Source organism: Calidris pugnax, unplaced genomic scaffold (assembly GCF_001431845.1).
Source record: "Calidris pugnax isolate Ruff unplaced genomic scaffold, ASM143184v1 scaffold44, whole genome shotgun sequence".
Taxonomy (NCBI): domain Eukaryota; kingdom Metazoa; phylum Chordata; class Aves; order Charadriiformes; family Scolopacidae; genus Calidris; species Calidris pugnax.
In genome coordinates, this window is record NW_015094506.1 from 26089559 (window position 1) to 26104169 (window position 14611).

The window sequence follows — 14611 nt, forward strand, 5'->3', positions numbered from 1 at the left end:
GTGCAGAACTGATAAAGAAATTGTACTGTCAATATACTTATTGGGTTTTTTTTAAAGGATAAGTAAAACCCACGTATGTTTGGTACTTAAAACAACAAAGCCAACATTGCCCAGTGGTATTACAAGAATCATTCGATGCTTACCTGCGACCACATTCTGAATATTTACCAATATTTTTTAATATTAAGGCAGCTGTTAATCGGATGTGTTTAGTTATTGGTCCCTCTTTTTCATCCTACAAAAGCAAAGAGATAAAAGAAAATATAAAAGCTCCATAGTAACAGGCAACAATTAATATCTAATACTTGAGTCACACAATACTAACTGTGAAATCTCTGAAGACAAGGTTTCTTGATCCCCTCCTTAATGCCATCAGGGCAGCACTTGGATGATTCACAATGGCCTTCTGTGCTCTGGGAGTAGAGGCAGTACCCCCTGCAGCTGGCTGCCTACATTAGTAAAGAAAGAATTAATAAAAATAAGCTTTGCACCACTTTCTAGAAAATTAACAACTCTCAGAAATTATTTTGACAATTTTTAACCTATCTGAACAGAGACATAAAGATCCATTAACACTTGGTGCTGATTATGTGATTTGCCTTTTGTTTTCACAGAGATAAATCTTATTGCACAGCCTCCAGAAGAGTCACAGGCTGTTTATGTGAAAAAACACTTCTCTTGAAGAAGTGCTGCTCCTCACCCATGACATTGTGATGGAGAAGTAATGTATTGTACTAATGACATACCAACTTCCTGAAGTATACCTACTTAAAGGAATGTTTTACCAGATAGGATTTAACAGGAACTGTGATAGCAGCTATGCAAATGTCATCTGAGATTTGGCCAGAGAATGTCATTGAAATACAGCTATTCTACTCATCAAGACCATTAGACACTATGACAATACAAAATATGTATTAACTGTGGTTAGTGAGGAGAAATACAAAGTAACATGATTTAAGTTACGATCTAAGACATAAAACATCCAATTGTTAAATCAGATCACACATTTGTAAAACCAATTACCTGTTACTGCAGTTTTCAGACTGAGATTAATAAATTAAGCAGGGTATTTTATAAAGCTGATACAAATAACAAACATAGCAGAAGCAAATTCTTCATTTTCAGTATTAACACTGAAGTCAAAGCCGTTACATGTAAAACTTCAAAATTACTCATACAATTAGAGTTTAGAACATATAAACATGCAACTTCATTTAATGAGTAAGACTTGTAACGTCACCTCAAAGGGAAGCTTTGCGCCATCAATGGTGAAAAGTATCACCACGCTTCAATATATTGAACAACATAATTATGAAGTCTTTTAATACCCTGGTAGAACTTGGTAAGAACATCTCAACATACTATAAATGCACAGTAGTTCTTACTTGCAAAGGTAGCATAAATCACATGTAAATGTTCCATTTTTTAAAAGGAAAGTTAGCCTGTAAGAGTATTATTTAGGCATAAATAAAACTTGAATTCTCTATTCAAAGAGACTTTCTTCATAATCTGAAATTCTAACAGGGAAAACCCGTTAAAAATTAGAAAAAGGGTTCATACGAGTGGTCTTAAACCATGAAACAGAAAATAAAGTAGCAGTAAAAGACAAACTCCCCCCCTAAAAACTTAACTCATAATCACAGTCATTCTCTCCTGAATGGAAGTAAGTTTGAAAACCTTTATGAAGTAAAGGGAGCTGAATTAAGAAACTGTTAGGCAATGACATATGTTTCTAAGAGACTGAGTAGCACAGTAAAGGAACTGTCAGCTTAATTTTTAATTTCTGGAACTTCTTTTTTTTTCCTTATATTGAGAAGAACAAGGATTCATCAATGGAGGCTGTTCCAAATGTCTCTCTCCAACAGCTATCATACTGTATTTTAGAAAGCTGAAGTGCTATCGTGCTATTCTCGATTCTAGAAATGCTGAAAAAAAGACAATCGCAATGAACTAGGAAGATATTAAAATATTGTCTTCTCTTTTTGATTTCGGAAAAAAATAAGTTGATTAAAAGTTACTAAGACATCAAGTGGACTAACTTGGCGTTTGTGGGCAAGTATCTCTCTCAAAAAACATCTAGATTTCTTGAATTTCTTCAATTATATTATCAACTTAATTTCAAACCATGCCACTCATCTTTTGATTTCAAGTTACCTCCTTCCCCACTCCCTTGGTGCATGACGAATGTTTTTGGTAGCTCAAGCTACCAAGGAAAAATATTTATGTGAATCCAAAAAGATTCAAATGCACAAAGCTACAGTCAACATACAGTTAATTGCTAGCACTAGCTGACCTTCCAGAATGTAACATTCAGCTACTTCTGATAACTGGAAGAGTTAATATAATACAATTTTTAAAGCCAAAAAATACAGAATTAAGGTGTACAACCAACTCTGTAATGCAGCTTAACTTCGCCTACCTGGTTCCACCACAGATTTTTTCAAGTATGTATGGTGTTATGATAGACATAAATGATGACTGATGAGGGGAATGAGCCCTCGTTTGTTACACTAAGTTCCAGAGATTTTTCTTCCAGCACCAATAACACTCACCCTATATATGCACACTCCGAGGTGGATATATTTTTACTAAATGCTGAAGGATTAAGTGAAGGAAGCTGACCTAATTAATGCCTAAAAGTTGATGGCATACGCATGCTTCATCTCAGCACCAGTTCTTTAAGTTGTTTAGCTCCATACAAGAGTTTAGTCATACGGACCATCAGTGGTGTGCTGATATATGTGACAAGTTTCTAGGACTCAACACAAAATAAATTAAGCCAAAACCTTTTAAGTCAGCTTTCAGACGTGACCACATAAAGCCAACTTGAGGTGACCTGTTGGAGCGTGCTTAGTCTTTCATTTGACCAGTCACTGATTCTGGAAAGCAAGTGATCAGGTCTTGTCTCCCTCATGTAGCTGGCTGCTCTCTGCAGTAGTGCAAACGTAACTCTATGGCAGCGCTGTAAGATTATGTGGGTTACACATCACACGTCATCAAAATAGTCCTCTTGTTGGTTTCTTCCTCAGTAAAAGAGGAGTAATGGAGATATGAGAAAAGAGAGTTAACAGATGTGTAACCTCTCTGATTTTAGTAAAAAATCTGAGTGTATTAGCTGTCATGAGCATTGACAGAGAAAGGTCTCATCCCTGACTTTTGTTCCAGCCCACCTCCTGTACTGGTGCTGTTCAACTAACTGTAAGGCAAGTCTATTCCACCCATCTGGCAATCCCACCTTTTGACTGATTAGGTTTTTTCTTTTTTTTTTTTTTTTTTTTTTTTTTAACAGAATTGATTTACCATGCAATCAGACAAAAAGTAAAGCTATTTCTCTCACTGTAGGCAGTGCACAGCCATGAGAAGGAATAAGGGATGGCAGGGAGAGTCAAAACATCCTACTCTGAGTAATAGAATGCTCTTATTTCAACTTGTATTCTGAAATCACATCCTTAGTATCTTGTGATATTGCAGTCTCAATATTTCAGAGAGAATCGGTTGTGCATATAAATTCCTACTTTCTAAATCTGACCTAATTAGGGAATTCTGCCTTAGACAAGATGATATATGATCGCTTTTTCTAATGAGTACCTGTGCCAATTTTAAAGAATCCTGTGAAGGACACAGAGCTACTGGATGTGTTATCGGTGTGATGGAATCTTTTTGAGAAGGCAGAGTTGAGATCACAACACGCTCATAGATGGTATCAGCCCTACGCTTCCCACTTCCCAAGTATTTAAGACTACATTACCATCATTCTTCGTTTTGTGGTTTTCAGAGGTTTGAATGTTGTTCAGTGTAATGAAACAAGGCACCATAAAGCAATCCTAAAACTGTGTTAAGAAGTTTGCTTATATTTAAAAGTAAAGGACTCCCAAACTAAATTTCTCAGCTTTCATACTCAGCTTTCTCTGCTGCCTCCAGCAGCTTGGTAGCAATTTAACCAGCCACAGAACAGACTGCAAAAATCTGCCTGAGACCATGTAATTACCTCTTTAGCTTGCAACAAAGAGATTCCAGTTAGTTGCTAACAAAGACCTAGTCTTAATATACTTACACATGTAACTGAACCCTGAATAACTCCAATATTAACATAACCATCCCCACAACCCTACAGCAACAGGGCTGCGCTCTCCAATATTAATTCCAGATGGCTGGAATCATTTTGGGAAAGAGGAGAGCCAAAGCTGGTTCCAGGTAGCAGCACTAAATTAGAAGACTCAGATGAATTGGCATTTATCTTGTTTGCTTGTCTAAAGGAAAGATTATTACTATGAGTTCCTAGATGAAATCAGCACAAATTTAGACCACAAAACTGGAAGGACTACAACGAGTTACAAGACTATCTATCTCAGCTGTATGAAACAGCTGAACTGTAAACAACGAATAACTTTCCATTTGGATTACAAGCACTTTCCTGTTACAATAAAAGCTATAAAATACTATCCAGTTGGGAAAAGTCAAGAGAATATGTTGAGAACAACATTCACCAAAGAGTATTCACCAACGTATCTTACAAAAAGAATAGCTAATTTTTTATCTCCCACATCAGAATCTAATCCCTCTTTTGCCCATTTTGTCTTACTGTAATGGACCTCAAAATTTGATTACTGTTACAGACCCTACATATGCAGAGTTTCACCTGATAAGCCAAGTTATAAATACACACATTCTTCCAATCATTTCTAATCCTTTTATTTTCACTACTGCTAATGAGGCTCAGGTCTCTTACTTATTGGAAGGCTTCTGACTTCCTGCTTGTCCAAGTTCATCTTGCTTTAATCCTGCAAGCAAAGCATCTCTGGAACAGTGCTTATCCTGTTTGAGGAAAACAAAAAGACAGTCAGAAAAGTGTGTGAAAATCTACCATGAAATTCGTACTATTTTCTGAAGTAGTAAGTGAAAGAAAATCTGCACCTGTAAATGGGTAATGAAGGAAAACCTCTGCCGCTGGAAAGGTTCACACCCCTCCCATAAGCACTGCCCTGGGTAGACATCTTTTCCTCCATGTTCAGTTGCTGCGTGATAGAAAACTTGTGATGGTGTTTGAAACCACCTAGAAAAAGAGAGGGAAGGGAATTTAAGTGGTTTGGTTTTTGTTTTTTTTCAGACAATGGTAAAGCACAAATGTCACAAACACATACTGGCTAAACATTTTTATTTTCTGAAACAAGACATGCATTGATAAAATGAAGTCACAAATCCTAAAAGGAAAACATGTAAATATATAACCAGTGAGCTACTAGTAAGTGGCAATATGGTTTTGCCAAATCCAATTGAAATATCATGCTTCTATTTTTCTATTTATACTTTACCAAAAAAATAATGCATGTTAATTCTAACAGATCCATTCTCTGTAATACAAGTCAAATACAGGAATAAACAGCTAAAATTTTGGGTTTCATGTATTCCTTTTCCTGATTTCCTTCTTTACTGGCAGAGGTACTCAGACCTTATTCAAACTTTAACTGGGAAAACGAGATGCACACCATTTGTCCTATTTGCTCTCAATACTGCACGCTTGTCAAAACTGATGGAATAAGAGATCAATCTAAAATTAGTGCTCTTTAGCACCTGAATTCTAAATATCAGGAAAATGGCTAGATGTCATTTCCTGATGCTCACAGAAGTTGAAAAATGTCAGTTATGTGACCCTTTTTAACACCTTCACTTAAACCTCAATTTTTAAATGACTTCCCAAACTCTCAAAATAAGCACTTTGCCTGCCGACAGCCACAAAGCACAGGACATGAGGTATTTCAGCAAATTAAGTGCTTCTCCAGCAATATAAAAGATGAAATTGTCCTAAGCCTGGCTCTGGAATACTCTCGACTGTATATTTTTTGTTTTCTGTATGTTCTATTTGGTGAGAGCTCAGGCATGACATACCCTCACAGTGAGTTCAGCCTGATAAGGGCTTTCTTTTCTTTTGAAGTGGTAGAAAAGTCACAACTCACTATGAATGCCACCTCAACATACTGGTGAGTCAGCAGTTCTTAAACAGTGTCAAATTGTCACAGCCAAAAGATGTGTTATTTTAACATGTATCAGATGGTAATGGAGAACTACTATATTTCAAACAATATTAAATGAAAGTAGTGAATGACCCAAAGTGTGGTTTTTTTAGTCTAGATACACCTTAAAACGTACCAAGTGTTAACAAATTACATCCCTTACTTCAACAGAGAAAAAATGGCCAAAATAAACAAAAGACTTAGCTACTTGCAATTCATTTCAATACAACTAACCCAACTCATCAACAACCACTTAAGGCTTGGACAGAAGAGATCTAGGAACCTCCTTGCTGCCCTGTGGGACATCATTACCACCAGCTGTCTTCACACACTTGCTGGAGGGATGCCACTGGCACAGCAGTCTTACCGAAGAGGAAACACATGCACCCACCTCAGCCCCTCGGGTTCACATGCCACTATTTTAGTTTCGGTTCACAAGAAAAGTATTTGTGTTGAGATGTTTGACTGAACTCACTGGGCTGAACAGTGCCAAGAGGGAGATGAGCTCCAATCAGGGACTCACAGTAAGGATGAAGCAACATCTTAAACCTACCCCAGTCATTATGGACAAGTTCAAGTCAGAACTCTCAGCGTGTGAAGAGCAGATCAGTAGATGCTTTGATCCAGCCACCTCCTTCCACATCCTACTACTCATTTCAATACTGTCCATTACGCAAACAAACTTGCAATCGATAGGCAGGCCTAAGTCTACAGATACTGGTACCTGAACCCCATAAAGATGTCAAAGAGCTAACTGCACCCAGAGACAAGCCTTAGATACAAACTGAAGCCTACTGCAGTAACCACCTGTAATACAGCAACTACCTTCTGCAAAGGCAATAAACACTACTCTCTAAAAAAGCATTTATCTTTTCCATGCCGCTCAGCTCTTGCTGAAGGGAAGCTGGGAAGGAGAAACAACTGCCTCTTGCTGTTGGTCCAGATAGCCCATAGTAGGAAATGAAAACAAGATGTTTTACATTGGCTCAACAGCAAAAGCTGACATTTCAGAGGACAGAAAGATGTCTATCCACAACAAAGGGGAAAGTTAGTATGTAAACTTGAGCCAGGCACAAACCTACTTATGAATAATTCCTGTCACGGATGAAACAAATTTCATGGCATAAGTGAAACCCAAAATATAGTTGAAAAAAATTTACAACATGGCTAGGCTTTAAGATAAATAAAGCTATTTCAGCTATGTTGGTTCACTCACTGTGTAACACATTCAGTGTTATACTTCAATCGCTGAGCTAAGAAGATTCAAATTTACCATCATTTTGCAGAGAAAAACTATTTTTCCTTTAAGAAACACCTAAACATAGTAATTAAAAAAAAAAAGCTTAAGTAGTGAGAACACGGTCAGTTGAGTCCAGACTCTTGTTCCCCACTTAATTTCTCCATCATTCTATTCAGCTGCTGAACAGAACATTAAACTAATAGCTGACTTGACAGGCAGCAGAGATTCAAGAGCATTTCCAATTCACGTTTTAAATACCAAGCAATTCAAGAGCAGACATCTTCTGCCTACCTGTGGAACAAAACAGCAGCTTTTAAATTAAGCTGAATACAATTAGCAGTACTTGCAGACAGCTGAACTTCAAAGGAAAATATGTACTTTCTGTTACACCCTCAATGCAAAGTAGTGTGCTGACTGCCACCTTTTAGAGTTTTACTTCCACTTCAGATACTAAACCTGAATACATCTGCGAGAGGCCAATCATTACAACTATTTGCATAATTGTGCCTGATATGGTTGTGGTCTTCAGACACTACGAAATTTGTTGCATTTTATTTCAAAATCTTGGTATAATGTTTCCTAATTCAGTTTTAAAAAACAAAACAGCAGAACCCACACTCACGCCTCTGGAATATTGCTGACTGCAGCAGCCAAGTCAGTAGGTAGCAAAAGAACATACTATTTTATTTATTCACATTTATCCTGATTCCCAATAAAATGCTTTTGAAGGCCTTCAGTGCCTTCTGCAATACATCCTAGAAGGGAAACAGCTGTAAATGACTGTAACAAATTTGCCTCCTGTCATATCTTTCCACTTAAGTATGAACCCCACGAAAGAAACACTGTTCTATCATTCTACGATGAACCTGCCTGCTTCACACCTAGGAGGGAACTGCTAGGCAATCATGAGTGAAACCAAGTCGTGGATGTAAAGTTCACATAGAGTAATGACCCACTCTTCTTGTTTCCTGCTTAAACAACTCAATAAAAACATCTAAGATACAGTTACAATAACAGGTGGTAATTCTAGATCTTTCTTTACGACTGTTAGAAGCAGGAAGCCCACAGGAGATTTGATACTCCTGTTTTTAATCAGACTGTTGGAGGAATATGAATAAACAATATATGCTTGAGGAAGATGCTAGCTTAACATTCTGGTTCTCTCTTCAGCACAGAGAACGCTGAGTGTTATGTTTATGTAAACTGTTTTTAGGCTGGTGCTGAAATAAACATTTAAAAGCAAGAGCACAAGAACAAGAGGTGTGTGTCACATGGAGTACAATCTAACAATGCAAAATCTGTGAAGGCTTTTGAAAATAATGAAACTTAACCATAAACGAAAACCAGTACAGTAAGTAACAACAGGGGAAACTAAAGCAACAGAAATAATACACTATATTTGAAATAAAACATAGAGAGCAACTGGTGAAATACAGGCCTTATAGCCCTTAACTCCAGTGTCAGGAAAACTTACTAAAATAATTTTTTAAACAGATAATGTAAGGTAATTCAAATTGTATTGTAGTTCCTTCTCCCACGCCAAAATAATTGTCTGCACATATTCATATTCTAGTTCACATGTGACACAGGCTCGTTCCAGGGTTAGATGTCACCTCAACTCTACACAACTCATCCTGCATAACTCTAGACACAGAAGCAAGCTGTTGACTAACTTACACTTCCAAACCATAGTTCAGCAAAAGCTTCAAGATGGTATAAATTGGTGAGCCCTCTGCTAAGAAACCACCCCAGCTTTTCACTTCCACCTCAGTACAATCCACTCTCCTACCAACACAGGTGTTCATGCATCTATTGTGCAGTCCAGTACAGTATGGCTCTACAGTTACACTTATTAGTAGTAAAGAGTGAAGTAAAAGTAACTAAACCCTTAAATGCATTTTTTACATAGATAAGTGTCACCTACCTAAAAAACAAAAACCACTTTTAAGGTGAAAATAGGGCAATGATTTAGGAAGCTCTAGATCTCTACAGCAGCAGTCAGAGTCTTACCTAAAACCTGTATGTCTTGCATTGACTTAACAATCCTTGAATTACGTTTGTAAGGAATGAAAGAAACAGAAATTACAGCTTCAGGCATCTGATTAAGTATCCCTCAGTATTACATTAGTTCTGTTCAAATGCCTCATTTTCACCATTGGTTCCAAAGATACAAACTTCTCCATCATTTCGTCCCAACTTTCTGAATGTCTATACACCAGCATTCCACCAACTCAGCTCATCTTTATGCTCCGTCTTGTCCTATATAACGATGAAGTGTCTCACCCTTTTTCACGCCCATCCTTTATGTGATGCAGTTTCTCTCACTGTTTTCCAAGTGTCTAATTGACAACTACCTTTGTTTCACCAATCTGCACCCTTCATTGAAAAATAAGCATATTCACAAACCTGTTATTTTTTAAAATCAGTGTCAAGATATACACACTGGTAACAAGGGTAGTATCATGTTTTTATAAGCCTATATCCAAAAGGGTACTAGCTCACTCCTCTCTCTTTTAAGGACAACAACAACAAATCAAAAAAAGTCTAATCATTGCTGCCTAGTCCTAAGGCTAAGTTCCTTTTTATTTCCTTTCGTGACAATGGAGTCCTGTGGTACACAAATGGTATCGTAATTACTAAAATTACTCATAATCTAAATAAGACTTTGACCAGGACACAGAAGTGCAACACCCTGCGCTCTTGCAAAACTGGAAACACAAGAAAGACTAAAAGCTGGAAACACAATAAAACGTCAAGACATGATTTGTAACTGCAGCACAGTAACTATTTTTGTATTTGCAATAGAGAGAACTAGCTTCCAAGCTAGGATTATTTCTTTTTAAACTTAAGTACACAACAGTATTTATTTATTACTGAAGAACCAATACTTCAAAGAAAAACCACATAATACTATTTTATGCTCTGAAGTATAACTGAGAGCAGTTAGACGTCTTGCACTCCCCCGTCTCAGCTTCAGTTCAGCTTCCGCGACATTTTTCACTTTTTCTTTTCCCCCACTGACAAAGTACAAGGTAACTTCACCTTCCATATTGTACACATGCAACGAGCATTTGTTACGTATTAGTAAGAGGTAGTTAAATAAAGAAGCTATTTACTTTTTACAAGATTGCCACAGACACATGAAGTTCTGTCCAGGTTTTTTCATTTGCTCCGCGTGCTGACTTGCTGCAGTGTAGGAAGGCGCCTGCAAATTGATCTGCTGGCCCTGGACTTGCACTGGTGGTATTGACGTTGCAGGTGTGCTCTGGAGAAAAAGTTAAAACACAGTTTTTAAACAGGGCTCGTTTCAAGACGTGACATACACTTTACACTTTGTTCAAAGATCTTTTGTTTTACACTTTAATAGACAAGTTTTCAAATTTTAACACTTTAAACTCTGACTAAGCAATAAGAGACACAATAATATTAGGGACATATAACTTTTATACTGTAGTATTTCTGCAGAAGTTTCCTAATAGTCAAATTACTAAATCTTATGCTCAAATACAAACACAGAATTATGATTGCAAAGGCATTTCTCAAGGGCAGTAGTGGCGCATTATTTTCCAAAGGCTTTGTTTGTTCTTTAAGAAAAAATCATGCAAACTTGAAGAGCTGCAATATCATCAGCACGGGGGGTAGTTTGCTTTCCTATGTAAATGTAGGAGAAAACATTGCTAAACAAAGTAAAATGAGCACCGATACATCTAAAACTTTATGTTCTTTGGTGAAATGGTTTTACGTGCTGCATAGTACATATCAGTCTGTAAGGTAAATGGAACAATGCTGATGAAACATGATCAGAGACCAGTAGTCTCAAACTATAACATTCCATTTTCTCTGTAAAAGCTGGCAAACAACGTAATTCTTTAAGCTCTTGTAAAACGAGGCAGCACGTGTACCTTTATACAGAACATCACATGCCCAGAATGCCTAAACATGCCATACAACTTGTATACAGTGAAACATAAACATTTCAGAAAGGAAGAAAGATGTTTCCCTTGCTTCCTTGCAGTATTACAAGACACTTATTTTAACAGTGAATAAAAATTATCTCAAAATTGACCTAAAAAAAGATAAAACCGAAGCCAAAACACGTCAATTTTATTTCTTTTTCTGAACAATAGAGAATGAACACTGGACTTCCCCGTTTCAGAGCAGTGTTTATGTCAGAATACCATTTCTCCTATTTCTTTTTTCCTGGCCAGCAAGATGTTTATAAAGGTAATGACAAAAAAAGATTAAGCTTTTGAATAGTATCTAGGAATGAAGACTTAACATTGCTTTCTTCCCTAATGTTAGAAACGTAACACAACACGCTTTTAGAGAGCCCAAAACTACTTTCAAGCTTGTGTTTAAGAATACTATAAAAGCGGCATTTTCAAATGCTACATACATCGCTCTACATCTTTACAGCTCCATTATCCAATAAATAGCTTTAGACTCCAACTGTAAAGAAACAAACAGTTAAGTACAAATTCTAACATTTCATTTGCATATTAATCTTAAGTTTTCTTCCTGATGCTATCTACTGGCACTGTGGACAACAGTCACACAAGGTAATAAATTAATAACTACCACAGATCATACAATGCTAAAAATATGACCAAAAAGGACAGCAAAAAAGCCTCATCAAAACCAAACCCCTTCCATCATCGAAGGATAAATCCTGTTAAAAATAAGGCAAAACTCAGCAAAACTCCTAAACGCAGCACAACTGTTGTATGATGCCTGTGACCTGCCTGTGAAAAGTTTTAAGAAAGGACTCTCGATTCCATTAGTCATAACTACAAATTATTTTGAACTCAAAAAAATTGTTTTCATCTAAAGGCCTCTAAGCTATTTCAGAGATTGGGTAATAAATTTCACAATACATCTTTTAACAAAAGGTAAACACAGGTGGAGCCTTTTAAGATCAATGTCCCTTTAACAAGGCCTTTTGCATTTTTGAAGTGAAGCTGAAAGTGAAATCATCAGGTGTCATCAGTACAGCTTGTTTTGCAATCTTCACTTGGCATCCTGATATCAATACATTATGATGGTCTTTATGTGACTTTTTATCCCTATAGAACTTCTGTCTCATTTAATACGCTGGAGAGAGAGTGAGCTTACTGAATGAATTCAGTGTTTTGTTTAATTCTCATAATTCAGTGTGTGGTTCATGTATTATTTACTCCATTCTAAGCAAACCCTGCAATTAATCCAGAATTATGAATTTTCTCAAGAGTTTTTCTGGCAAGCTCTCCTAGTGGTATTCAAAGGTTTTAATAGCCTCTCATTAAAAAAGTGTTTATTTCGAACAAGGAGATCTGAGATACACAACACAAAATGTTACATGCTGAAAATGAAAGAGCACAGGAAAGGGAACAAATTTTCAGGACAAAAACTTAAAATTCAGTTTCCCTTCCAATTTCTCTCTACCTTTTTTTTTTAGTGAGGAAACAAAGCTGGCAAATTGAACAGAAATGTGTAAAATAATTGCTGTTGTTTAGAATTCTCTTATCACTGGTGTACTGCAGAGTAGTTTTGCTCCAACTTGTAGCATTAGGTGGTTCCAACTTCCTTGTATTTCTAAGTCAAATTTATTGCTTGCCTATGAACTGTACTGATTGTCTTTTAAAATAAACAGATAAAGCAAAATTACATTTGTTTTCCTAGGTTTTATTTTTGAAACTTAAGTTGTATGTTCAAACATCTCAAAGCTTTCCTCTCTTTGTTTAAGAGATCAGAAATACTGCTAATTCTTTTTTTTCCCCTTCTTCTATTTTCCTGTCTTGATTTTAGTAATGCATGATACATGGGACCACTAAAATTAGGTATAGTCTGTTTTTCACACATGAAACTCCTTCTTTCCAGAAATGTACCTAGAAATACTTGCTATGTGCTACCTAGTTTACAGTACTGTAATGATCATGTAAACTCCCTTATTTCTTTAACACATGGAACTATGACAGACATTTAATCCTAGTAAAGTCTTTCTGGGAAAAATAACAAAGAAAAATTTGCCCATGGCATAATGATTTTACAAAACTTCCTCCTCTAGCAAAACCACTTAATGATTCCAGGTTCCTCAGGAAATCAAATTCCCAGTAGCCTAGTACACTTGAAAGCACTTCATGGCATCTTTTTATAATCAGATTAGATCTCTCCATGATAGGATTTGCAATTGCCATCACTTTGCACTTTTGCAAAACTGATCTGCCTGGATCTCAGGACTGAAAGGTACCTCTAACAGCACCACCCATTTCAGTATAGTTCGCGCTGAACTCTTAAAACTATATAAATACAAACCCTTGATGTCTGTACAGTCTACTTACAGAACAAATACTACAGCTTACTTTAATAAACTGAAGGAGATTTTATCTCTGGAGTGATTGATTTTAGATTGGGGAGGGGGAAGTCTGGCAGAGTCATGAAAACTAAGAGTAAAGCTCGGAGCTTGCTGCTAACTAGAATGGACTGTTTACAAAAGATACTAATTTATTTTTATGCACAAGAGCTCCTCCATTTGGGCACACCAACTCCCTGTGTAAGAATAACAAACCCTCTGGCTTGGGGCCAGCAATGGCCTCCACCTCCATTTCACAGCAGCAATGGTGCCATGCCATTTATATATTAATGGATAACTAAATAAAATGGGCAAGTATCGCTAAAATAAAAGGCCTCCTGTGCCATCAGCAAGCAAACATACTGCATCGCAGTGCAATGGGGTCCTGCTGACATATACAGCCATATGCAGTTTAAAAGCATTGGGCTGCATTTTTTTCTCCCACCATTAGTACATGCACAGTAAATACATTTAACTCAACAACAGACAGTTAATTATTAGTAAAAATATTTTTTAAGTGTCATAGGATTTACAGTTTGGTATTACAAAATTTTATATTTAGTTTCTTCATGACAATGAACATATATAAAAAGGTAACCTATAAGCTGAAAATTAATATAGCAGGATTTGAGCATGAGGAAGGGGTCAGGTGGATGGGTAGGCACTAAAATAAATGTTCTTGTTAGATTGCTGAAGTCTAAGTCTCCTTGCAACAGCGCGCTTCACAAGTGAAGAGCAGTAGGAGCACAGAGATTCTGTATTTCGGTACTTCCAGCTGAGAAACTCATTTGCTCTGTGGCAAGGAATGAATTACACCTCCTGGAGCTACACACACCTGCTTTCTGGTGCATGCAAATTCTCAACTTCCCAATCAACAGAGAGCAGTAGCAAACAGCAAAGGCAATGCTCACGCAGTTTTTGTCACCTAAATTTCCACACAAGCGTGTTTCAAGTGGGCTGCCTTAAGAGAAATGGGAGTGCATTAGGAAGGGATGACAGTGATGAGCAGGGAAGTAATTACTTTAAAAG

General features: G+C 36.8%; 1 protein-coding gene across 1 annotated transcript in view; it reads right to left on the bottom strand.

The window, feature by feature from the left end:
- ARID2 (AT-rich interaction domain 2) overlaps nt 1-14611 on the bottom strand; it is a 100749-nt gene that overhangs the window by 3263 nt on the left and 82875 nt on the right. The window contains exons 16-20 of the mRNA XM_014964138.1: nt 10371-10519; nt 4918-5056; nt 4733-4818; nt 326-449; nt 144-235 (exon numbers count right to left, since the gene is read on the bottom strand). Of these exons, the coding sequence (XP_014819624.1) occupies nt 144-235; nt 326-449; nt 4733-4818; nt 4918-5056; nt 10371-10519 (590 nt within the window). The remainder of the gene's footprint in view (nt 1-143; nt 236-325; nt 450-4732; nt 4819-4917; nt 5057-10370; nt 10520-14611) is intronic.